Here is a 26,750-nt window from a genome sequence, read left to right as displayed (position 1 = left end):
CCACAGGAAGGCATTGCCCGCCACTTCCTCACATGCGTGTCACAGCAACAGGAATTTGGCAAATATCAGGCCGAAAAGGAGGTGCCCTGTGAAGACTTCCTCATGAACAGTCGTTAGATAATCATCTTCGTGTATTTTATGTAGAAAGATTTAAGGAGTTCCTCCAACACTTTGTTTTTGTGCACATTACTAATTTCCTCAGGAAACTTTATTTTTTATTTTTTAAAAGATTTTATTTATTTATTTGACAGAGAGATCACAAGTAGGCAGAGAGGCAGGCAGAGAGAGAGGGGGAAGCAGGCTCCCCACTGAGCAGAGAGCCCGATGCGGGGCTCGATCCCAGGATTCTGAGATCATGACCTGAGCTGAAGGCAGAGGCTTTAACCCACTGAGCCACCCAGGTGAAACTTATTTTTTTAAAAATTAGTGTTCTCCCATGAAAAGTAACCCAGTGCAAATAAACGCGACGTGAGTGACCTGGGCTGAGCCTGGCGATGCCGGCGAGCGGCGCACCCATCTTCTCTGTCCTCCTCCAGTTGTACCTGGTGCAGACATCGCCCTCTGCCTCCCCAGTCCACGCCGCCGTCAGGGGTGTGCAGGAGAACCGCCGGCTGCCACGTGCGCTTCCTGCGTGGGGTGGCGGCCAAGCCGGCATGCTGGAGATCAGCGGCTTGCCCGATAGTCTCACCATTTCTAGGACGTCATCTTCACTCTGACAGTTGTCACGGCAAAGTGACGCATTGTTCCCACCTAGCGCACGTCCCTCTGGCAGGACGTTCTATCCGTGCCCCTTACTCACTCCGGGTCCTTGTTCATGGATGTGCTGGTCAGCAAAGTGTGTTGCGTAGTTTATTATGATTTCGTGTTCTTTTTTAGTCATCGTCCATTTTCTGCTTGTACTTCCCACGTTAGGTTTGTGAAGCAGACTTGGTCAGATCCTTTAGCAAGATGAATAGCTCTTTGGTCAAGCTCAGGCATTTGCCGCTCCTACTGGAGAACTATCCAGACCACAAGGACCGAACTACCAGGAAATCGCATGTAACTGGGCCTGGACATCCACAGGTTGTCTCCACCCAGCAAAGTGGATCAGTTAAGTGGTGGCTAAACATTTCATCCTGACCTGCTTGGGAGCTCACAACCTTACGTGAGAGCCATAGAGGTAATGAATCCTCAGGAACTGGCCACAGCAGCCCAAATAGAACCAACAGAGCCAGATGGCCCAAGAAAATCACCGGTTACTACGAACTACACAAGCACTATTTTAAATAAACACACAATGGAAGACACAGACGGATATATAACCTTTAACCATTGCCTTGAAAGATAATCAATGCTTCCTATATTTTCATCAGAATCGAACCTATCACACACGTTTCTTCTCTTTATTTTCTAGCTTGTGTTACCATGATGCATTTTTGAGAAATGGAAAAAATGGCTCATAAAAACGTTGGCCTCTATAAAAACGAGTTTTTTTTTTTTTTAAGATTTTTTATTTATTTGACACACGGAGAGAGATCACGAGCAGGCAGAGAGAGAGAAGGAAGCAGGGAGAGCCGAGCAGAGAGCCCGACGCGGGGCTCGATCTCAGGACCCTGGGATCGTGACCCGAGCTGAAGGCAGAGGCTTTAACCCACTTGGCCACCCAGGCGACCCCAAAACGAGTTGTTTTTAAAGAAAGATACATGCCATTATCACTTGTGTTATATACAAAAAAGGCCTTGTGCTTTTGAAACTATGTCATCTTTAACAAAATTATCCAGGTCCAGCACGGTCTGGGTAACCTGTCTACACAGCATAGCCAGCACACACCTCGGATGCTAAGTGTATGATTTAGTTCACCTAAAAATTAAGTTTACTTTGAATATAGAGCTAGCAAGGCCAGGAATGAATCGACTCTGTGAATTCAGTTGAGAATCCACTGTTCAGAATCACAAGAGCAAATGAAATTAACATTTTTAAAAAACAAATTATGGCAAAAGAATGGAGGGGTTATAATGACACACAGACCAGTGGCATGGTGAACCCAGAAGTCCCGGGGAGGCTACTCGGAGGCCTGACTCCTTCACAGAAGGAGCTTGGGTTTCCTGGGATCCCTTGTGGGATCATGCCCAGCTTTGGAATACCTCAGGAAATCAGAGGGTCCGTGAACACGAAGTGGAGTGCTCCTGGATGGGATGGATAGTCAACACCTTCTGCTCAAGGATTTTAAACTCCGCAAGCGGTCTGTCCATTCCCAGGTTACACGCAAAGCTGACCCTGAGTAAGTCCTCTACTGCTGTTAAATAAATACTATTATGTTCTCCCGTCAAGAACATGCCTAGAAATTTGTACTAACTTGAGAGAGGGCTCTTTAAAGCTGGCGATATCCCTTAAAACACCCCTGGGGATATTGATGGGAAAGAGAATCTTTGACAGACAGTGGCTATCAGGGACACGTCTGGTACTCAAGTCCATGTGCCAGATCTCAGGCCAGAAGGCATTCCCAGCAAACAGGCCTCCTAATCAGCCGAGAAGGCCCAGTCTACTTCCACTTCTGAGGCGGGGAGGGTATGTGACACGCGTACGGTCTTGCCATGGAGAAACTGAAAGCCATGTAAAGAATTCTGCCCTTCCTTTACAAGGGGTTGCTGATTTCTGGGCGTTCAGACACCCCACCAGCCTGCGCTTCTGCAGGCTCCATCGTGTGCAGCCTTCACCGGCTGTTGTAGAGTCAGTAAAACACACAAGTAGAAATTCTGTGTTTGGTCCAAGGAGGAACCTATGATCCATTTCATTGGAAACATGTTGCTGGAGATCCCAAGGTAGGGAGAGAGGTAAAGGCACCACTCCCCAGATCAGTGGGCGCTACTGTCAGGGCCTAATTACCTGGGAGTGCTTCAATCTTCCTTTCTCAGATTTGCATCATGGGCTTTAAAAGGGCTATCTTGGGGCACTGGGTCTCTCAGTCCGTTAAGCATCTGCCTTTGGCTCAGGTCACAATCTCGGGGTCCTGGGATTGAGTCCCGGCATCGGGCTCCCTGCAGAGGGCCTGCTTCTCCCTCTCCTTCGGCCTGATGCTCTGCCTGCTTATGCTCTATCTCTCTGTCAGATAAATCAATAAAATCTTTTAAAAAAATAAATAAAAGGGCTATCTTATCCCATCCTTATTTATCGCAATAACAGTGGTCACTTCTAACTGCTCTTTAAGGATTAGGTAACATCTTCCTCCCCTTCTCTAGGATGGCATAAATTATCTGTTAATTCTAAACCATATTAATGAGAAGTTGGTATGACTGTTCTTAGACTCCGGGTACAACCCGAATGCTGGCTGGGGACACTCTTGGGGGCATTCCACACAATCCCGTAAATATGAGCTTACCTATATGTGCTGGGCAGGCTACGGCATTGCCAAATAACTTCAGGCTTGGAACCCAGACTGGTGTTCTGGCATAAAACACACCCCTAATTACTAGCCATGATTTCTAGTTACACTTCTTGAAAGAGGAGCAAGAAATTTATGACAAATCAAACATCTCACATAGAGGACCGTTCTCAATTTTTATGTTCACCCCTCGCCAACCTAATCTCAAGTTGTTTGTCCACTTTTTTTCTAAAGCACTATGAGCGACTTCCCTTGCTCTCTCCAATGCCTTGAACTTAGTTTTCACAGAGGTAAACAGCTGTCTCAGGATATAAGTTCACCTAGTCTACCGAATGTCAAAGTGACAGTGGTTTAAACGAGCAGTTCATTTCTCCCTCATGCACAGCACGGCCCAGGGCTGACACGGGATCTCCATAACGTAGTAGAACTACGTTCTTTGTATTTTTTGGCTCAGATGGTCTCCACATCGCATTTCCCTGCATGGGCCAAGACAGTTACCGCTGCTCCTACCGCGCCATCCATGTGACCATCCACATGGCAGGCAGCAGGAAGGGGAAAGGGAAGCAGAGAGCACTGCTTTCCCGAAGGTCATGCCCCTGAGAGGCATGGAAGCTTCCATCCACCTCCTGCCAGCTGGAACAGACTCGGGCCATGCATAGCTGCAAGAGAGCCCAGGAAATGAACTTCAGTGACTGGCGGTCATCATCCGCCAGCGGGGACGCTGCTCCCAGAGGAAAAGAAACTGAGTGTCTCCGAACCACCAGCAGAATCTCCCACAAAGACACCCCTTTGACCTCTTATTTCATCCATTTACATAATTTGTCATTAGAATGGTACCATTACCATAGCAACCACAATGCGCCTGGAGAGACCAGAGGACACGCAGGCTGACTTGGCGGGGACCACAACCCGAATGGTGGAAGCAGATACCAGAGGAGACATCTTCTGTAAAGGGCCAGTAGCAACTCGTCCTTACAGCAGGGGCACAGCCAGAAGCAATATGCAAATGCAAGAGCAGGGCTGTGCTCTGAAAATGTCTGACCTACACAAACAGGCTGCAGAGGCAATGTGGCGTCTTAGCTGCACTGGTCTGCTGAGTTCTGGGCATCCCGGGCCCGAGCCGTGTGGGTACGCGGCAGTGATGGGAACTACTGACTAACTCGGCCAGCTAAGTGGGAACCAGCCCAAGAACTTCTGCTATACGAACACCTGCTCTGCCCGCCCCCCATCCCCGTGTATTGTGCATGTTCTGAATGCTAGGAAATGCATTAGGAGTTTTACTACATTATCACTAATCCTCACTTCAATCTGACAAAGCAGGTAAACTGCTCCCATTTTCCAGATTAGAAAGTCGACTCAGCCAAGAGCTGGCAGCACCAGGATCAAAACCCAGGTCTTGCTGGCTCCAATCCACTGGACAGTAGTCAGATGAAAGACAGCCTTAGTGAAATACAAGCACACGATTCCTTATCGTATGACCGGTGAAGCTGTTACATACGCCAGATTTGACTGAAAGTATTACAGTAAGGGAGTTTTCCTTCTGATCTCAAAATACACCTTGCTCTAGAAATTTATCCAGGTTTCGGCCAACAGGCATCTCCCCCTCAGATTTTTCGCAAGGAAAGTTGCTAAGGTCTCAAGCTTTAGAGCACCAATAACTAACAGAAAGGAAAAAGTCAAGGTGCCATCATTAGCCTTGAGGCTGAGGCTGTCTGAGTCTTTCCAAGTTTATCTAAGTTAATAAAGATTCTGCTGCGTTCCTACTCCCACCCTGCCCTGACGCCCTCCGCATCACTCACACAACCGCTCTGCCCTTCCCGAGCACGGCAGACCGCAATGATGTGTTGTAACACTCTTTCCAGAACCTTCTCGACAAGGACTCACAATCCTTCTCAGAGCTCCAGGCACCGTTTCTGGTTTATTGGGGCTGGCACAAGAGAATAAAGCCATTTGCCATCAAACTCTCAACACTAGCCTCATGGAACACAACAGTGGCGCATTTTTCCCTCTGCCGTGCCCAAAATGGAATTACCAGTTCCTTCTCGTATTGTCGGTGCCAATGTTTGTTGTGTCTTAGTTTACTAAGCAGATCTCTTCTTGTTTCAGCAAGAGACTCATCCTAGGATTATCCTCTATCTACATGTATGTTCCTTGTATAACGAAATCTGCATCTCAAAGTCTTCCTTAGCCAAACAAATATGCTTCTGAAGGAAAGTTTTCAAAATATTTCAGAATGGGCAAACTATGACTATTTACAATTCATGTTCAGCTTAATTACTCTGGAAGGAAAGTTATCTGCCACTTAGGCTACAAACTACTCCGGAAACATTCTGTTCACTTTTTAGAAAAAGGAAGCCACGTTTAGACATACATATGCCACATAATCTGGGATTTCTGCGTAGGAATATATATGCTCTGGGAAGTAGACACGAGGAATTTCCAAAAAATATAACCTCATTTGCAATCCCCTCACCTTATTGAAAAGTGGAGTTTAGGGGTATAATTTTTTTTAAGATTTGAGAGTGTGTGCACATGAGGTGGGGGGAATGCACGAGTGGGGAGGGGGCGGAGGCAGAGAGAGAAGCAGGCTCCCCGCTGAATAGGGAGCCCAATGGGAGGCTCAATCCCAGACCCTGGGATCATGACCTGAGCCAATGGCAGATGCTTCACCAATGGAGCCACCCAGGTGCCCCATAGGTATAATTTTTATAGGCATAATTTGAAGATGCTCCACTGATAGATGAGTTTATTTTCTTAAAAAAAACAAAAACAAAAACAAAAGCATTCACGTACATGCCCACTGAAAGACCAGCACGAGAGGTCACCTCCTGAGTGCCAGGGCAGGGTCCGCACACAGCTGCTTGCTCTGTTTACAGCTAGCCGGGAGGCCACCTCACACTGGCCATCACTATGTGCTACTCTTTAGGCACCACCAGTGTGGGTGGGGCCCAGATGGGAACACCAGTCTCCATGCTTGAGACACAGCAACCCTTCCCAAATCAGTTACCAGGGAGAAGGGATGTTGGGGGTTCGAGTTTTTGCCTAACCTCTCCCCCCACCAGGCACTTACAACAGCAACCCCCCGCCCCTCCCCGTGCCCCACCCCAAGGCAAAGAATTCACAGTCTGGCAATTCCTCCCCAAAGACCGCTAACAGCCACAGAGCAACATCCTTCAGAGCCCTCGGTGGCTGGGCAGGCCCACCTTGCAAAGATGAGGCTGGAGGAGGGCAGAGAGTTTGGCTCGGCTTGGAAGGCTCCTAGGAGGCTCCTTCCAAGACTGTCACTCCATCTGTCTCCCTGCTGAGAGGATTAGCTCGCCCATGTGAGGCACAGCCACACACCTGTCCTCCTGACCGCCCCCAACGTGTGCTTTCTTCCAGGGACATCTGGGACACTCTTTACCCCACTGTTTCCCAACTTCAGCATCAGAACACTTTGTGACCTGGACGGATTGTCATGTGTCCCCACGCCCAGGGACCCAGAGAGACAGCAGGCCTCTCACCCTGTGAAGGTCCACGGGGAGCCCAGGGATTCGAGGGCGAGGGGAGGAGAGAGAAGTAGGAAACGTTCAGGGAAAGGAAGAGCAGGGGTAGAATGTCGTGCCCGATTTTATCTCCCTCACGGAAGACATGGAATCAAGCAACATGACTCTGGCCAAAGAGCCAGAAGCCAATATGCCCCCATATTTTCCCATTCGCAGTTCACAGAGGGTTTCGCAAGAACAGCCGGGAAAAAGGAAACACGGCGCTCCTGCACATCTGCCCGGACGGCCTTCCTCCTGAGTGTGGGCTCGCTCCTGTTACACATTCTTACTGGGCTGCCAGTGCCCAGTCAGCCTCAGAAACAAACTGAAATCCCTGGATTTTAGTTGAAAGAGAAGTTTGCCGAAGAAAATTACTGGTTTTTCAAAGCAACCTCTCTTTAAGCCCTGCCAGCTGATGCCCTCTTTTCTCAGACACAAAACTGAGGCTCTGTGTTTCCTTCACCCTGTCTCCATCCCTTAACTGCCTCCTCTGGAAATGAAGAGCTTCTGCCTCCGGGTCCAAGTTAAAAGTGAGGGGGACAGAACCCTCGATGTTTGGTTTCTTCATGTATGTGTATCTGCCACCTGCGTTGGCAGGTGGCAGAGGCGACTCTCTTCATAACTGCTGTATCTCACTCTTGTGCAAAAAGGACTTGAGGTCATTTGTAAAAGTACACAGAAGGGGTGCTTCAGGGGCTCAGCTGGTTGAGCGTCTGACTCTTTTTTTCTTTTTTTTTAAATATTTTATTTATTTGTCAGAGAGAGAGGGAGAGAGAGCGAGCACAGACAGACAGAATGGCAGACAGAGGCAGAGGGAGAAGCAGGCTCCCTGCCAAGCGAGGAGCCCGATGTGGGACTCGATCCCAGGACGCTGGGATCATGACCTGAGCCGAAGGCAGCGGCTTAACCCACTGAGCCACCCAGGCGTCCCGAGCGTCTGACTCTTGATTTCAGCTCAGGTCATGATTTCACAGTGGTGAGATCGAGCCCCATGTCGGGCTCCACAATTAGTGTGGAGTCTACTTGAGATTCTCTCTCCCTCTGCCCCTCCCCCCACTCCCATTTCCCACCCCCCCAATAGATAAATAAATAAATTCTGAAAATCTTTTTTTAAAAAAAAAGTATAGCACCTGGGTGGCTCAGTAGTTAAGTGTCTGCCTTCAGCTCAGGTCATCATCCCGGGGTGCTGGGATCGAGCCCCGCTTTGGGCTCCCTGCTCGGTGGGAAGCCTGATTCTCCCTCTCCTGCTCCCCCTGCTTATGTTCCTTCTCTCTCTCCCCCTCTCTCTCTGTCAAATAAATAAATAAAATCTTTTTTTTTTAAAAAGTACATAGAGAAATAAGAGATGCATTTGAACAAAATGGTGCACCTTCACCCAAGAAACGCAGCCCCACACCAGGGCACACAGCTTGGGGGCTGAGCCAGGGACAGACTCCAGCTCCCCACAGATTCTCTCCGCTGGGTACCGTGGTACCGGCTGAGATGGGGATGGGAGGTGGCCCTCCAAGGGAATGGGGCTAAAAGACCCAGGGACAGAAGAACATATGGAAATGTTCCATATGGGCATTCCAGAGGGCCCCGGATACTTGTTAGAGATGAGCTATAGTTTTACCTCCAATTGGCTAAATCAGAGATGGAAATATGATCATTTATAAGATTCACTGTGCTCATGGGATTAGAACAAACCACTTGGACAAGAGATAGGTGCATGTCTTGAACCTGAACTTCCTCTTGTGGATACTCTGCTCACTGACAGAAGGGTTGGGCAGACATCCTCACTTCCCCAAAAGAGGTACATACTTTCACTCCACTCTGGTGTACAGCATAATACCTGTGCTTGCTCAGGCCAAAGCAATCCCAGGAAGGGTCAGAACACTGTGACTCAAACACAACCCCCATGGCCCTATTCCAAACAGGAAGAACACACACACCACCTAGACCTGACCAGCTGGGAAAGCAGTGGGCAATTCTGCATCTCCCCGGGCCAGGGCCACCACCTGGAGAGACCGGATGGCCCACTGCGTACCCTCCACACAGGTCACAACTGCAATCAGGATATTCACGAGGATTGGACCACACCTGCTTGAGGTGTTTTTACTCCAAAGTGAGAGTTTTGTGCTGCTCCAGGCAATGTTTAACATATGTTGTGTTGTTGTTATTAACTACTTTCTGAAGACTTAACCAACCGTGAGTGAGTCACTAAATATTTAGTGCGGATTACCATATCTGATCTATAAAACAAATCTATAAAGTAAATATTATCATCCCCATTTTACTGGTAAAGTAAGAGGTTAAGAAACTTGCCCAAGGTCACCGAGCTAGTAAATGGTGAGGTTGGCACCAGTGGCCAGGACTGAAGAAAGCTTGGCAAAATTCCAAGACCTTGCCTGTAGTCACTCTACAGAACAGTTAAAATAGTGAAGTGTTTATGCCTAAAGACAGGAGCTTCGATTGGAAGATTATTCTATACAAGGAAGTGTACTCATCAAGAAACTACAGCATTGGAGTGTTCTCTGTTAGGAAAAGATGCCATTGGTCTGTGATTCTGTTAAGAGCAGGAATGGGAGTTAGATTAAAAGTTTCACCATCGATATCTTCTCAAATGATAGTTGATAAACATTTTATAAAAACATAGATTAGGTAAACATTTTTTTCCTCTTTTTGGAAGTTTTAAAATAAGGCCCCCAAATTCTTTGATATTCTTCCCAAGAAAAAGGGAGGTCCATTTTCTTCTCTATTTAAATCTAGATTTCTTGGTGGCTTGACCAACAAAACATGGTGGAAATGATTCTGGGCCCAGTTCTCAGGAAACTGGAAGCTCGTATTTCACACCCTTTGATCAATCATTCCCCAAATCAGAAAAACTAAAGCGGTATATCTCACATTTACACAGCAAAACAATGTTCAATTATATAGCAATAATAGATGTGGGAGAAATCCAAAGATGAGACTATTTTGAAGGCATTCAAAAATGCTTCCAAGGTGTTTATATGCCATTAAGAAAATGCTCATGAGCCTATACATATATATATATATATATACACACAGATTTTCTTGGCAGAATTATAGTAACTGTATATGATATGTATATATACACAAAATTATATATATTATATGTATAATTATATTATATTATATATATTATTATATTATATATATATTATATATATAATTTTGTGTATATACATATCATATACAGTTACTGTAATTCTGCCAAGAAAATCTGTCCAAAGCACTAGAAGATAAAACATAACAGGATTTTTCTTTTAAGGTCATGACATTACAGATGATCCCTTCTTCTTCACATTCCTTTCTCATCCGTACTGTTTTCATTTCCCCAAATGAAAGTTGTAACATTTCATGGAAAACAACATTGCGTATGAGATTTCCCCTCAGCAAGCCCTTTGCACTCAACATACCTTCGATGGGACCCAGATTTACACAGTGAAGAAAAGGAACAAGACAACCGAGCGGCCCTTGGCACGGACTCGCTCATGAGGGGACAAAAGCGTAGGAGTAAGGGAAGCTGATGCAATGGGCTTGCCCTCTTGACACCTCTCTGTGTCCCACGACAGCGGCTGTCGCCCTCCTCTGACATTTGAAACCCGAGAGACGTCTGTCACATGTTAGCGATGGCAAAGATCTGTCACCCTGTCTTTACCAGGAGCTTGATTAGAGGAAGCTTTGGGGGGCCCGCGAGGTGTGGAGAAGCGTGCTGTTGGTTACCCGTGATTAAGGGATCTCCCACAAAACCAGCTCGCTTGCAACAAGGACAGACTGTATTGTTCTCTGTGTTCTTAATCAATTTCAAATATTAGCCCAGCTGGCTCAAAGCAGGATCTCAAAAGTGGTAAACATGTTCTGTGACCGACAGACATTTTCCACGACTATGCCGGAGGGTGGAAGAGAAATGAATCACGAATTCCTTCCACAAACCTTTCCTGAAGGCCTGGCATGCCCTGGAGAATATGAATGAAGAATCCACACTATGAGAATCCACACTAACTCCTGCCTCCGACCACAGTCACTCTGCGTGCTAGCGTTGACCCCCGGCGTGCGAGAACCAATTCTGCGCATCCTTCCCCAGCTCCACTTTCGGGGACCTCACGTGGGTAGCCTGAAGAGGCATCAATGAATGATAAGGATCAGGGACGTCTGGATGGCGCCGTCGGGTAACGGTCCGACTCTCGGTCTCACTCAGTTTCTGATCTCAGGGTCTGTGCGATCAAGCCCCACATCGGGCTCCACGCTCAGCTTGGAGTTTGCCTAAGACTCTTTCTTCCTCTCTCTCTGTTCCTCCCACCTCCTGCTCTCTCTCTCTCTCTCAAATAAATCTAAAAAGAAAAAAAGAAAAAAAGGCTAAAAATCAGAGCTTCCCTTCCCCTAGAGAGCTGGCTGTTAAACATGAACCATCACAGCAACTGCCAGCAAGAGCAGCTCCTCCTCCTCTCACGCACTCCCCGCTACTCTGTCCTTCCTCCTTGTGTGCCAAGCGTCCGGCCACCATCGGACTCTGGGTCTCACTGCACACTGTCCGCTGCCTGCCTTCAGAGAGCAGCTCCTTCACCTCATGGCTGTGTGGACCAGTCAAGAACAGGACAGTACAGTCCGTGAGTGAGCGAAACTGCTATGACGCTGAGACTTCTAGAACCCCGGTGGCCGCCTTCAACCAAATTTTTTAAGTCTTCACTGCGTAGCATGACACGTCAAATAATAATGCTTTTCAGGGCATTATTATTTGTCGTGTTTTTTTCTGAATCGCTAACAAGGCACGCTGTTCTTCTGATGATACTCCATTCATCGGCGACGTGTTAGAGCTGGATAAAACATAAGCAGAGGATTCTGCACAATCTAAAACCACAGCTACCTGAAGTTTGCAAGGCGGCATCCTGTCAGCGCCCTAAGTTAGCAAGACGCCAATCGCCCTTCCTCACTGGGGGTTTACGAGACACCTGTCCAGACAAAACGACAGCGGAGCCTGTCGCACACTCAGAGTGTGTCAGACTCTCTGCCGGAAGTCGCTGTCTTTCAGTGGGACGGAAGGCCCCCAACAGGAAGTCCAGGCACCTGGGACGGGTCTGTAGCACCACGTGGGGAGACCCCGTAATCTGTCACCTGACGGGGATCACAAGCTACTCTCTCATCAACAGTGCTGTCATTGGCTTCCAACATACCAACCCGCAGCCTTGGATTCTCTTGATGTCTAACTTAAAATGATTGCTGAAATACCTACCCAGCCGATTTCCACCTTATGAACTTGTTGCTATGTGCCAAAAGTTAGCATTTTTACACTTCAGAATCCATGCTCCCATGAGACGTAATAAATGGCTCTGAGGTTCTCAGGCCAATCCACAGAAGCGTATTACCTCATAATGCTCTGAAGTACATGGGGGTCCTGTACCGCTGGCCTCTTGCTTCAAACCCTCTAAGGAATTCTCACCTCTGAGTAACACCCAGCCTCCTACCCTGGACTCTAACTTTGGGAGCCTTAGTCTCCCTCCCGTGCACTGCCCTCCATCCCTGCCTCTCGGTTCCTGGGCATCACTGTGTGCCCCTCTCGGGGTCTATGCCCGTGCCAGGTCCACTTCTCCCACTGGCTCTCCCCACATCCCCCACGTGGCTGGCTCCCTCAAATCTCGGCCCGAGGACGCCTCCTCGGAGAGGCCTTCCTATCACACCTGCCACGCATTCCGCCTTATTAGTTTTAGCCCATATTATCCAAGGTATTGGTGTTATATGCAACTCATGGATCATTGAACACATCAAAAAATGATTTAAAAATAAAAAATAAATAAAATAATTCTTTCCTTATTCTTCAACTTGTGAAGTATCTGTCTCCCCTGCTCGGACAGTAGGACCCGTGAAAGCAGGGGTACAGCCCATCACCCTGTCGCCTGGGGCACAGCACGTGGCTTCCCTGCCACACTTGATAAACACATACGGAGGGACCCAGTGAGTGTGCGGACAGCGGGATCTCCTGCGGATGTGCTTGTACGACAGGACACGGTCTGAGCTTAGTCGCGGTAGCCTAGGGTCCATCCCCTTCCTGGCAGCTGGTGGGGACTGAGGTGGGGCAGGGGACCATGCGGAGCCAGCCTCTGGCCCGTGGGTAATTTTCCTCACATTTCTTGATCCCGTCTCTCTCCTTGGTTACCGCCCCCATGTTTTTCCTTCTCCCCAGGCTCTCCGGGCTTCCTGCTTGGGTTTCTGCCTTCACGACCCCGCTGTAGAATGCCATCTTTCACACCCTCTCCCCTCAGCTCCTGACCTTGACAGAGGCACGGAGTCTGTGTAAGTTCTTCCCAAGGGCGTCTATTTCTGGCAACGACATAAACAGCGAGGAGGAGGAGGGTCTCTGCTCTGCCTGCTCCTCTCCCTGTCGTCCATCTGGTGAGCATAACACAGTGCCTGGCAGCCCCTGGGCCTCCGGTGCCTACAGCTTCATAGCATTTGGTTTCTACTGATTTCCAAGACTAAATTGGGAGTGAGCTCCCTGTCTGTTTCAGAGCCATTCGGGTCACCAAATTGCCAAATGGGACTAAAGTAACATGGAGAAGCCTGAATGTGAAATTCAACCAGAACCTGCTAAATGTGAGCACTAAGAACCAGTCTGGTCAGCAGACCCAAGCCTATAACCGGTTCTCTTTCAGACATGGCAGCAGAGAAGTTATCTGATGGCGTCCGATCTCAGATTTAGCAAGAATAAAATTCCTTCACAAGTGTAATGTTTTATTTCTGGTCTCACTCTAAATTTCCCCCTGTCTGGGGTGCCCTTTTTAACTTTCTGCACAGATAAGGGGGGGAAAAAAGAGGTAAAGCAAAGTATATTGTATAGAAAACCACCAACAGTTCAATGCTGGCATTTATCTCATCAAAATAAGAAGGGGGCAGGGGTCCACCACTTCAGAGGAGTGAGAGGGAGTTTCCCATTTGCAGCAAATGTATTTTTAGTCCTTGGTAATAGCTATTATTAGATATATGTGTATTATATATACTTACAGTCTTCTTCTTGTCTGTTTATCCTTTGGAACCAGTAAAACATTCTGAGAAAAAGATCTTATGTTTGTTCACTTCACATCTAAAACAGTTAATTCAAAATATTTGTAATTATCAAAAATTGCTTACTATTTAATTTAACTGTGATAATGTTACATTTCATTAAAGTCATCTTTACTACATTTCTGCCAAATCTCTCTTTTCGGTTTCTGAGATGATCAGGCTCCCTAGATAGTTACTGCAGGTGTTAAAATGCTTTATAAATACATTCAACAAGTATTTATTAAAAGTTCTTATCCTGTGTGAAATTCTATGCAGAGAGTTGGCAGGAATGCCAGAACACAGAGACACAAAGAGATAGTCCTGCTTTCAGAAGTGTTCTCGTGGAAACACAGTATCAGTAGATCAATCCAACATCTCAAACCTAGACTGGCATCTGCATTTCTCTGAGAATGTTTTTGTAACTGGTCAGTCCATGTCGTCCCAAATCTAGATACTTTTATAAACGTCATCTTCAAGTATTTGACTTAATGTCTCATTTTATATAGAAAGGTGTTTTATTATTAAATCAAATGTCAACTGAGTGTCCCCTTTAATGTACGGGGAAGGAATCCAGAAGAAATAAAGACTCAAAACCTACAAAGAATCCTTTAAGAAGAGGAGTGCAACTGATTATAGTCAACCACACACACACACTCATGGCTGAAAAGGGATGTGTATCTTTTTTTCCTTTTTGGAGGGAGTGTGATTGACACCAATGTTACAGTAGCTTCACGTGTATGACACAGTGATTGTACAAGCCTATATGTTACAGGTGTAGGTTCCATCTGTCACCACACAACACTATGACAATACCATTGATGATATTCCCTATGCTATGGCTTTAACGGATGCTTATCTTTAATAGAAGGACAATAAAATATTTGGACATTCCTGTTCCTTAAAGAGTTAATAGTTTCTACTTTTCCTGATAATAAGACTGTCATTTAACCCCTTTGCCTTTTTTTTTTAAAAGAAATCTTAAAAATTGATTTGAGAGCGTGAGCAAGCATGCGTGTGGGCTCATGGGAGTGGGGAGGGACAGAGTGAGAGACAGAGAATCCCAAGCAGACTCCCCACTGAGCATGGAGCCCCACAAGGGGCTCAATCCCAGGACCCCAAATCGTGACCTGAGCTGAAACCAAGAGCTGGACCCTCAGCCAACCGAGCCCAGGCACCGCTCCCTCCTTTTCCCACAGCTCTCTTTCTTCTTCATATCCGAATCTCAATGTCCCTACTTAGAATTCCAGTGAAGCTGATTCATACAAATTTTGTGCACACAGCCACGGGACCAGACATGGAGACTTTCCTGATGGGCACACACTAGGCCCATGTTAGCAGGAGTAACTGCCTGCTTCTCTTCCTGGCTCTCTCCCCCTTCTCAGAGCTCAGTGTTATCAAAAACACTGACACAATTAATGCACCGCATGTGGGGGCCAACAGGTCCCCTTGCCAAAGATAAGGACTGTGGCAGAAAAAAAGGGTAGTTAGGTCAAAATTGATATACTGGCCTCCTGTTTAACCATTAGGAATGTTCTAACATTTTATAAAATAGTCACCAGCTTCGATTTCCAACAACTGCCCTGTCAAGTTAAAAATCAAACACCACAAAATTCAAGTAAATTTCTGTGTGGTACAGAAGGGGAAACACGTCTGTAAAAATGCAGGCCACCCCCTTCCTTGTTCAAGAACAACACTTCCTGGCTTATGTTTCTAAGTGTTTCTAAGTGAATTTTATGCTCTCTTCGCGCTCCAGAAAACTCCATGTCCTGAGCATGAGGGATGGCATTCCTCTTCATTTTAATTTTAAACTACTTTCGAAATGAGTGATAATGTTTTTCAAAAAGACAACTAGCAAGTAAAATAGACTCGAGAAAAAGCAAATATATCTCAGAATTACCTTTGGCCTGGTCCAAAGTCGTCAGCTTCAGGCATTTCTGCCCTGTGAACACACTGACCGAGTGGCCGGCTGCAGACTCGTGAGCTAGGAAGTCTTTCTCTCCTGTCACCAGCAAGTATTGGGGGGAAGATTCCCCAGTCGTCAAGTCCCTTCCTCTTTGGAAAGAAGCTCGCCTCCCTTACTCAGAAAGTAGGTGTTTACAAACTTCCAAAGCACCTGCTCGCCTTGAATGAAGCTAAGTGCCGGGCTATGATGACTGTCCCCTTCTAAAAATAAACAGGTCACCTCTTACTCCCAGTACCGTGACAGCCGCTGGGAACAAGCATTTTCTCTTGAGCAGTGTGAGAAGGTGTCACCGCCCAGCTATGAACCTTTACTGGGCTGACTTCACCTAGACCTGCCCACTCTTTCTCTTTCCTTTTTTTTTTCTTTTCTTTTTTTCCTGGCACGACGAGGCACCCATCGAAGGGCGGTGTGGCCACGGGGAGCCTCAAACTTCAGGCTGGGCTATCAGATCTCCAACTCACAGGAGGAGGCTGGGGGTGGAGAGTGAAATGGGCTGTGCCAGAGCTGAGAGCCTTGTTTGTTCTGAGAATGCTTAGGCACTTGGCGAAAGATCTTTTACTGAAAAGAAAAACACCACCAAGAAACAACTGTGTTTTGAGGGACACGCTGTTTTGCAAGAAAATCTTCCTTTGGGCCGTCTAGATTTCTCAGCTCAGAATGTGTTTGTGCACGGAGGAGTCCATGCATGCCTTTGGGCAATAGGACTTCTCCCACAGACTTCCCTCTGTCATCGGGGAGCAGCCTGACATTGGCGCACGGCCGGGCTGTGTGCCTGAGATATTTTTATAGCCTGGCTCATCACCCTGTGGGAGTAATCAATCACCAAGGACCCTCACGGGCTACAGTTTCTAAGGGCAGGACAAAAATGACCTCATGTTTTCTTGCTTCCAAAGAGGGTAGAAGAAAATGTTGGGGGGGCACCTGGGTGGCTCAGTCAGTTAGGCGTCTGCCTTCTGCTCAGGTGTGATCCCAGGGTCCTGAGATCGAGCCCCACATTGGGGCGGTGTCTCTGCTCAGCAGGGAGTCTGCATCTCCCTCTGCCTCCCCCCATTTCTGCTCTCCCTTTCTGTCAAACAAATAAAAAAAAATCTTTAAAAAAAAAGAAGAGTTAGACCTGGTTGGTCAAAAGGTACAAACTTGCAGTTATAAAATAACTAAGTACAAGTTCCCCTCACAAAAAAAAACAAAAACCTATAACTGTGTGCTGACCAATGTTAACTAGACTTATCGTGGTCATCCATTTCCTGCTACGTATGAATATCAAATCTTCCGTTGAAATATGTTACGTCAATCATATCTCAGTAAAATAAATAAATAAAGTATAGCTCTCTCCTCATAAAAAAAAAAAATGGCTAGGAGAAATATTGACCCTAAAAGTTTTGTATGAAAAGTTGAAATCTTTTGGGGTTTTTTTTCCTGATTGGGAACATTAGATAAAGCAGTAAGCAGGATCTAATTATTAAGCAATAATAGGCTTTTCTTTTTAAAAATGCCTGCTTTCCATTGTCACTATATAGCAATATATATTTACTATACATTTTACATTTACATGTGTGATTTCTAGAACATCAAAGAATTGGGAAGTTGAAATGGGCAACACGTAAACCGGCTCTCTTTTGGATACTCTGATATTTTGTGCCACAATTCTGACTATTATTTAATCCCTCACACAAGATCTAAAGTTCTAGACTTCAAAGTCTAAGATTAAGTCGGTGCAGGTACTCAAACACATAACTCAAACACTGTTGACCTTGAAGGCAAACAGTCGTAGCAATGTCCTGAAGATCGGGCTGTGCAGGTGCCTTTCAGACCCAAAGCGACGCACAACTTTGTGAGAAATACCAGGTTTAAGAATTGACAAGTTCAAACACTGAAAACACCATCAGTGAGATGATTTCAGTACTTTCATTCAAAGTTATCAACAACGAAAAGCACACCAGGATCTAACTCTCCATTTTAACAATTTGATCCCATTCATTTTACCTTTTGTTCCCCTAAACGCCTGTTTTACTATTTTTTTGAATATCTGAGCTCAGCTGTTGCCAAACTGAAGTTGCTGTTTAGAAAAGAACTGAGTATGTTCCTGAAATCGGCCTCTGGGTGTTAGAGGACAGTTATGTCTTCAGTGTTGTAACAGATGAATTGCTCGTTACTACCATGAAATATTTATTAAAATACTTCCAATTAAGCACTCCTTCATGCATTTTTATTTTTTTATCTTGAAAAAAAGTTTTGTTTATTTATTTGACAGAAAGAGAGAGAGAGAGAGAGACAGTGAGAGGGAACACAAACAGGGCGAGTGGGAGAGGGAGAAGCAGGCTTCCCACTGAGCAGGGAGCCCGATGCGGGGCTCGATCCCAGGGCCCTGGCATCATGACCTGAGCCGAAGGCAGACCCTTAACAGACTGAGCAACACAGGCGCCCCTTCTTCATGAATTTTTAAATGACTTTTTCCAACCATGGATTCCCCCTTCAGGTATATTTGTGTTAATTTCTGAAATTCACAAAAACAAGGAAGGGAAACAGGATGGCACAGGTTACAGAAACCAGAGTGAAACTTCGTAGCTGACACGGCAGGTGGCTTCTTGGCACTGGGCACACCTTCAGCTCTGTGGTGGTGAGGGAGGGTGAGGGGCTGTGTTGGAGTTACAAAGGTTCCCTGTCACTGCTGACCTGAAATCCACTGGACTTCCTGAATGTAAGGTTCACAGCACACACACAGGGAGAGACCTAGAAGGCCCCAGAAGCTTTCCAACATTCTCAGATACTGGAAAAGGGACCCCACAAAGTTAGGTGACCCACTCTGGACAGATTGGGACAGACTGCAGTACCCAGTGCCCTTGTCACTCCTCCAAATGAAGAAATAGCAGAGCCCACACATTCTGGCAAAAGTTCCCGTGGCCGGACACTTCCATAGTTCCAGTTTTCTTGTATCAATACTCTTCCAAAATATGCATGCATTTTTAGTAATACACATTAATTTTTATTTTTTTGCAGTTTTATCATATAGTATGTGAGCTAAAAAAATCATTGCCATATCAAAGCTAATTGTCTACTTTTCCTGAGGGTCCTTTTTCACAAAATCATTGGTCTGAGTTTTTTCTCCTTACTCTTCTATAACAGCTTTGACTAAGGCTCTGGAACTTTCTATCAGAGATAATAGGAGGGACTCTCCCTCTCTTGGAGGTTACAGGGCAGTATTAGCATGAACGGCCAAGTTGTGGGTGTGGGTGCAGGAGTGGGGGAGTCCTCAGTGGACAGAAAATCACTATGACAGGAAGGTTAATTGTTTGCTAACTTGGCCTAACAGAATTCTTGCTGAAGGCAGGCCAGGCTGATGGGCTATTACCTTGAGGTGTTGGGAGATGAGGAATTTGGTCAGAGATGAAGGGTCATCAGATATCAAGGGGGAGGGATCCTTGTTAAAATGACCTGACAGGATTCTAGATAAAACTGGGTTCTTGAGGGGGTACCTGGCTTCTCGGTCAGAGAAACAGGTGACTATTGATCTCAGGGTTGTGAGGTCGAGTCCTGCATTGGGTATAGAGATTATTTAAATAAAAACTTAAGAAAATACAACAACAACAAAAAAAAACCCAAAACTGGGTTCTTGAGAACATACCTAAGGATAAAGCCTAGCTGCAAAGAAGCTCAGAGGAGGCTGACTAGAATTTGATCAAAGACAGAGTCTGTGTCACCTCCTAAGAATAGGTACATTTTGATTTCTTCTCTCATCACTCCGTGCTACAAACACTGTGGACCCTCCAGAGCCACACCATCCAATATGGCAGCCACTGGGCCCTGGAAGTGTGGCTGGGGCACAGTCTGAAGACTCAGTAGAAAAAAAAAGAATGTAAAACATCTTGTTACTGATTTTCATATTGACTACAGTGTTGAAATGATAATATTTGGGGCATATGAATAAAATATTAAAATTAATTTCACTTATTTTTTATTTAACATGGCTTCTAGAAATTTTAATTCATATATGTAGCTTGCATTATATTTCTGGTGGTCCATACAGCTCCAGAGCTTAATTTTCTACTTCTCTGCCAAAATTGGTTTAAGTTAGACATAAAAGAAAAACTACTGTGAGAACACACTGGTTAACATAATCTTACCAACTGTTTCAGAAACATTTCCAGAATTCTTTTGGTGGGGGGGGGAGTGGGACAGAGAGACAGGGAGAGAGAGAATCTTACGCAGACTCTACACCCAGAGTGGAACCAGACAAGGGCTCAATCTCACGACCCTGAAATCAAGTCAGACGCTCAACCGACTAAGCCACCCGGGTGCCCCTAGAATTGCTTTTAATCAAAAAGGAGAAGGGTTAGGGATTTACAAAAGACAATGAAGAGGACAGTACTAGAGAAGTCCACGAAGCATTTAGTCTATAGCTAATATCTTCTCCATCCCTCCTCCCTCTAGCCTCTGAAGACAAGAATAAGATCCCTTAACTGACTTCTCCAAGGCCAGGCTGTGTCCCAAGTTATTGATTCCCTCCCCTCCTTGCTTCTCCAATTTGTGCCACCAATTATCCCATCTCCTTCTTTTTTTTTTCTTTTTATATTTTATTTGGGAGAGAGAGCGAGCAGGGGGTGGAGCAGAGGGAAAGCAGCCTCCCCGATGAGCAGGGAGCGTGATGCTACGTGGGACTCAATCCCAGGACCCCAGGATCATGATCTGAGCCAAAGGCAGATGCTTAACTAACTGAGCCACCCAGGTGCCCCATCCCATCTCCCTCTTACTGGTTCAGGACCCTCCAGAACTCTACCCTTTCCTTCAGCCACAAGCATATCAAGCCTCTTCCAGAAACTGCATCACTGACCACACATATCTCCTAGTTACTGAGCTCTGTCTTCTGTTCTTTCAGCTGAAGGTCCTAACCAGTGGTCTGTGGTCATCAGTCCTCACCAGTTACAATCTACCTTCTGCCCCTACCCTGACCTTGGCACTGCTGTCCCTCTGTCCTGGCGCTGTCCCCACGCCAGTCTCAAAGACTCCACTTTCTGTGCACGGCTCCAGCTTCTCTCAACATTCCTTCTTGGTCTCTCTCGGTGCCTCTCTTCTAAGGCTTCCAACACGGGTGATCTGAGGGCAAGGCTTCCCCACCCTTGGCCACTCTAATTCTGCAGACCAGGGACAAGCCATGAATCTGCTCCCAGATGCTGCTGATGCTGCTGGCGGGGACCCATTCTTTGTGAACACAGTCCTAGCGCTGCAACGCTGCCCACCCTCCCCTTCCATGCTATACGATACCCTTAGGAAATCTCTCTCTTCCCTGACTTTAACCCCCACCTCTATCCCCAAACCTACATCCCCTGCTGGACACACTCCAGAACTCCAGGCCATAGGTCCTACCACCCACTAGCTGAGGTGATGGGAGCTGCCTCTAACTAGCTCATGGCAACTCCTCCTATCTCCTCCCTCTCCTGTTCAGTGATATATAGTAGGTCGTTTCCGTCAGCCATGGTGGGAGCATTTACACCATGGGAATTGGCAAATGCTACAAATCAGCCACCTCATCCCTACCCAGTCTGAGCCACTTGTTCAAAATGTACTCCCACACCACTGAGTACTAACTATCTCAATTAACCCGTGCTGTGTGAAGCAAGGAGGCCATTGAGATCGAGAAGGTTCTCAGGCTTTAGCATTCTGCATTAGCAAACCAAAATGTAAGTCTATAAATGCCTCAAGGTTAACCTAAGGATGACCAATCACAAGCATCCAATAGGCTTTCCTAAATAAGGTAACCACTCGAGCTACAGCCAAGCAAATAATTGCCTTGCTTTGTTTCCACATAGTCTCTACCAAAGTCTTCTCCCAACTCCTGACAGAGAAGTGCTCCTAATCACTTGAATGCCACTTGAGTCCAGATGATTTTTGTACACACAAACTCTTATAAATTTATATATAATGTCCCTTGGTTTATCTTTTAACTCCTGGAAGTCCCATACATATCTCCAAAGAACAAATCCAAAGAGGACCCACCTTCTCGGCAAACCGAAGATTTTCTGTTTCTTCTCCCATTTCTTTCTTTTTTTAGAAAAGTAATCCCTCATATCATTCTCAACTCCACTATTCTGATGCATTTTCTCCATAAAATTTAGCAACATCTCATCCTACTATCTGTTTATCTATCTGCTATCTGAATCCCTCCCTCCCAGAGCAAGCAACAAACCTTCCTGTTTGTGACCGTTTCTCAGTAAGAGCTAGCTCTTAGACCTGAACAAATTAGTATTTTTAGGTGATATTATTAGTATTTTTAGGTGATATTACTAGTGAATGTGAGTTACATAAATGAAGAATCGTTCCAAGTGGTCAACAGGGGCAGAGCAAGGGGAGCTGTATTCTCTCTTATGCACAGAGAAGACTCACCATCAGCTTGAACACACTGAGCTATGTTTGTAAGCCACCCTGACATTCTGTGCTCATTCTGTTTTTCATCTTAGTTCAGTCTGGGCTCCTCTGCTGCCTAGGCTAAGGGCGACCAAATGCTTCTGATCAACAACATAGCAACATAGCAACATAGGCCCTGTAAATATATTGTGTGATTCTAAGTTACAAGCACCTATTTTACATTTTTTAAAAAGACTTATTTATTTTAGGGAGAGAGAGGGAGTATGTGCCACACAAGCTGAGGGAGAGAAACAATCCCAAACTGACCACATGTTGAGCCCAGAGTCTGACATGGGGCTGGTTCCCACAACCTCAAGGTTGTGACTGAAGCCAAAACCAAGAGTCAGACACCCAACCTACAGAGCCACCTGAGCACCCTGAACTTGTATATTTTCAATGTCATGTCATGTTATTTGTAAATATTTTGTATGCCTTATAAATCATACGCACATTTTAAATGTAGAGATGCTTATAAATTAAAAACAAACAAACAAACAAACAAAAAACAACCTAGAGGCCTATCAATAAGGGATTAATTGAATTTTGGTGCAATGAGATTCCATGCTGCTGCTAAAAAGGATGCGAGTGTTATTAAAATCTTTCCACAATATGGTGAGCTGAAAAAGAGAGAACAGAAAAAGAGAGAAACAGAAAAGTGTATAGGCCCATTTATGTAAAAACACACATTTATCTATTGATGAAAATACCTGGAAAGATATGTATGAAAAAAGGGAAACTAAGAAGACAAGGAGGGGAGGGTGAGGAAGAAGAAGGAAAAAGATTTCAAAGGATCTACACTGAGGTGTTAATTGTGGTTTTCTTCCGTGGCTTAAGGAAATAATGAATGTTTTTCATTTTATTCTTTTTGCCCATCTGTGTTTTCTGTTTTTCAGTAACAAGTACATATAAGTTACTCTTACAAGAAAAAAATTGTTCTTAAATACAAAAAAGAAAAATTTGACTTTTAAATAGAAGGGGGTTATTTCTGTGGCTTCTATCACTGATGAAAAATATCTTTTAAAAAAAAAAATCTAAGAAATCACCTGGGAAACAAGGCCTTCTGAAGTACATTCCAGCAGACCTTTCAGGCTTCAGGATTTTCTCTCAAGCCAGACCAGTAACAGTCTCTGTCTTGGAGCAGTTCGCTCTTTGGTAGCAGAGAGGTATTGGTTGAAAGGAGGAGTTAATGAAAACCCATGTGAGTCTTCCGTTCAACCACTGACTCAGAAGTATTAGAATTCCCTTTCCCTACTTTCCTCCAGTTTTGTCAACAGAGCATGTTTGCTGCTATCAAAGCCAGTATATTTTTGGAATAAAGCAAAAAACCAACATTTTTTCCCCTTAGATTAAAAAGAAGAAGAAGGGGAAAAAAAAAATCAAAGGCTCAAGTGACCCTATGTGTCTGTGATGTCAATCATACCACTCAGCAATGAACAATCACAAGTACACAGTCCTGAGAAAGACGGCACCCTCTCTCTTGCTTTCTGGTTGGTAGAATCATACTGAGACTTGTCCTAGATCGGTGACCTTCAGAGCAATAAAACCTTTTTTTTCCCCCCAAATGCTATAAACAAACTTTAGTATATAAAAGATATAACCACCCAAAAGAGTTACTCAGGTTTAAAAGGGGGGGGAGGACAGGGCACTGAAACTTGGCCTTCATTCCCCCTCAAAGACAACCCTTGAATCGAGTCCTTGAAAATCCGGGGTTGCTCAAGATACAGTGGAAAAACTGTGACCTAGATCCTCTGGACAGCCCAGCCCAGAAGATAAAGTGGGAACCTTTTTCCTCAGTCTCTTTTCATAATAATGAGAACAGAATCAACCCAGTTACCCATTTTATCTTTTTACTTTTTTTAAGCTTAGCACACAGAGTGGTTTCTTCAAATTTCTTTTCATCCAAAAATAGCCGACTCTCTAAAACCAAGACATGGAGCCTCTGACGTCCCTGCCCTCCAGCTTTCTCCTTGACTTTCACCCTTTTCTGGGCTTATCACTGTCGTCAACTGATTTCCCAGGCTAGGACAGTCCCCAGCTGCACCTCACATCCTGGTGTGATTAGTAACAGACCCCTTCATGCTCAGCATGAAGTCAACAGACCCCTGAATGGTGCACCTGTTCAGGCCACCAACTGCAGGACCCAATACCTCACCATTTCTCACCCCTATTTGTCAGAACTTCCATTTTGTTAATTTGTGCTGGATTGTCACATCATCTGTTCTGGTCTCAGTAGGAACCCCAGCAGGACCCAACGTTGCCACGGACACTCAGGTTGGCCAGCGAGTGTTGCTCACGCCTTCCCAACCCGCCATCTGCTCCCGCCACAGGTGGAATGGTGTCCCCGCCCCCCCAACGTGGTATGCCGAAGCAAAGCCATCTAGAAAGCACGATTTAGATGTGACAGAGTGCAGCTGCCCAAGGGATGCTAGAGAAGCCAGCCGCCTGGGGGAGCCGCAGAGGGCAGGCGTGGAAGGACAAGCAATCTGGGAGGAGTCAGCCAGTGGCGGGACGGGAAAGGGGGTCCAGGACTGGAGAGAAGCTGGGGGGCAGACAGGCTCATAGGGAGCAGCGTAAAGACGCGAGAGCCTCCAGGAGCTGTGTCCCATGCCAGCTGGATCTGTGGGGGCGTGCTGATGTCCTAACTTTCTGATCAAATACGTTTCTTGACAAAAGTTCATTATACAGTTGACCCTTGAAAAACAGGGGTTCACTTATATGTGAATTTTTTCCTGATAGAGTACAGGACTGTCAATGTATTTTCTGTTATGATTTCTTTTTCTTTTTTTTTTTTTGGAGAGACAGTGCAAGTGGGGGGAGGGGCAGAGGGCAAGGGTTAGAGAGAATCTTACGAAGACTCCACACTCAGCGCAGAGCCAGAAGCGGGGCTTCATCCCATGACCTGGAGATCACAACGTGCCCTGAAGCCAAGAGTCGGACACCTAACCACCTGGGCTTTTCAGGCATCCCTTATGATTTTCTTTTTTTTTTTTTTAAAGATTTTATTTATTTATTTGACAGAGAGAGATCACAAGTAGGCAGAGAGGCAGGCAGAGAGAGAGAGGAGGAAGCAGTCTCCGCTGAGCAGAGAGCCCGATGCGGGACTCGATCCCAGGACCCTGAGATCATGACCTGAGCCAAAGGCAGCGGCTTAACCCACTGAGCCACCCAGGCGCCCCCCTTATGATTTTCTTAATAACATTTTCTTTTCTCTAGCACTCCATGGTAAGAATGGAGCTTCTAATACATACAACATATAAGATACGTGTTAATCATATGTGTTAATCGCCCATTCATGTTACCGGTAAGGCTTCTGTCAACGGTAGGCTGTGAGTAAGGTTTCTGAGGAGTTAAAAGTTATACCTGGAATTATCAACTATGTGGGGGACTGGCGCCCCTCACACTTATATTGTTCAAGACTTCTCTGTAGGTTGTTGATTTTCATACGGTGATATGTAGCAGTTAGTGACCACCGGGATCCAAGAAGCAAAGTGTGAACACGGCAAATAACCCTTTGACGTAGTCAGCAGGTTCCTAACAGGAAGGGTTGGAGGGCAGATGGGGGATAAGAGCAGGAAGTGGCGGGGCACCGAGTACAGGAGTAGCCTCGGGAAACACTGACAGGGGAAGAAGAGGCGTCTGGCCACGGCTCAAGGAAGCCCCGAGAAGAAGACTCTGAAGCAGGCCAGGCGCCGGGACCTCCTGCATCACCTCAACCTTTGGCACTGGCTTGGTTCGGGGTTGCGTCCTGCGCCTCTCGACACCCGTTTCACTGCGCCACACACAGCCCCGGCAAACTTGGGCGTGGGATGCCCTCTCCGAGGGCCTAGCGCTCACCGGCCGCCGCTTTCTCTCCTCCTACTTCCCCGCTCCTCTCCTTAAAACAGTGGCCACATCTCGGTATCGAGCTGATTTCTTTCTCTCTGCTGCGTCCCGTCCATCCTCAACCTCCCTTACAGAAAAAAAAAGGAAGAAGGAAGGAAAGGAAGGAGAGAGGGGAGGGAGGAAGAAAAGGGGAAAGGAAGAAAACGTTTCTAAAACTCTCAGAGGAAGATACACTCTGGTAAAAACTAAAGCCAAGTTTTCTCATTGGGTCAAGCGTCCCTCGGCAGAACACAGCGGTCCTGATGTGTCTCGCTCCCTTTCCTCCCCAAAGCTCTCTTCTAAGTCTGCACGTGTATTTCAGGGGTGAAGGTCCTCCACAGAGAATCTCTGGTTCCAGGAAACTTAGAACAAATAGCCACGGAGACAAAGAACCCTGGCAGGTTCCACTGCTCTTAGCAAACATCAGGAAATGGAAAATTTCTCAGGCTGCAAGTTGCAGAGCCAGAGAGGTCTGTGTGGGAGGCAAGGTTCGGAGGGATTCTCCAAGAGTGGCGCACGGCTCAAAACCGACATCCTCTCTTGAGCCTAAAAACATAATGCTAGACCGAGCAACCATAACTATGGGTTGTGTAAGACGTTTGTT

At 46.0% G+C, this 26,750-nt stretch overlaps 1 protein-coding gene across 2 annotated transcripts in view; it reads right to left on the bottom strand.

The window, feature by feature from the left end:
• The window catches only part of RETREG1 (reticulophagy regulator 1), a 126,823-nt gene that overhangs the window by 23,606 nt on the left and 76,467 nt on the right, over positions 1–26,750 (bottom strand). The window contains exon 1 of one of the 2 annotated variants that reach the window (XM_032337730.1): positions 15,821–16,771. The exons of the other annotated variant lie outside the window; for it this stretch is intronic. Coding sequence (XP_032193621.1) covers positions 15,821–15,855 — 35 coding nt within the window. The 5' untranslated portion in view covers positions 15,856–16,771. Of the gene's footprint in view, positions 1–15,820; positions 16,772–26,750 lie in introns of those variants that run through there. 2 annotated transcript variants of the gene reach the window in all.

This window comes from Mustela erminea, chromosome 3, assembly GCF_009829155.1.
Source record: "Mustela erminea isolate mMusErm1 chromosome 3, mMusErm1.Pri, whole genome shotgun sequence".
NCBI classification, from domain to species: Eukaryota; Metazoa; Chordata; class Mammalia; order Carnivora; family Mustelidae; genus Mustela; species Mustela erminea.
The sequence above is the reverse complement of the archived record's forward strand: the minus strand, read 5'-3'. Positions and strand labels throughout refer to the sequence as shown.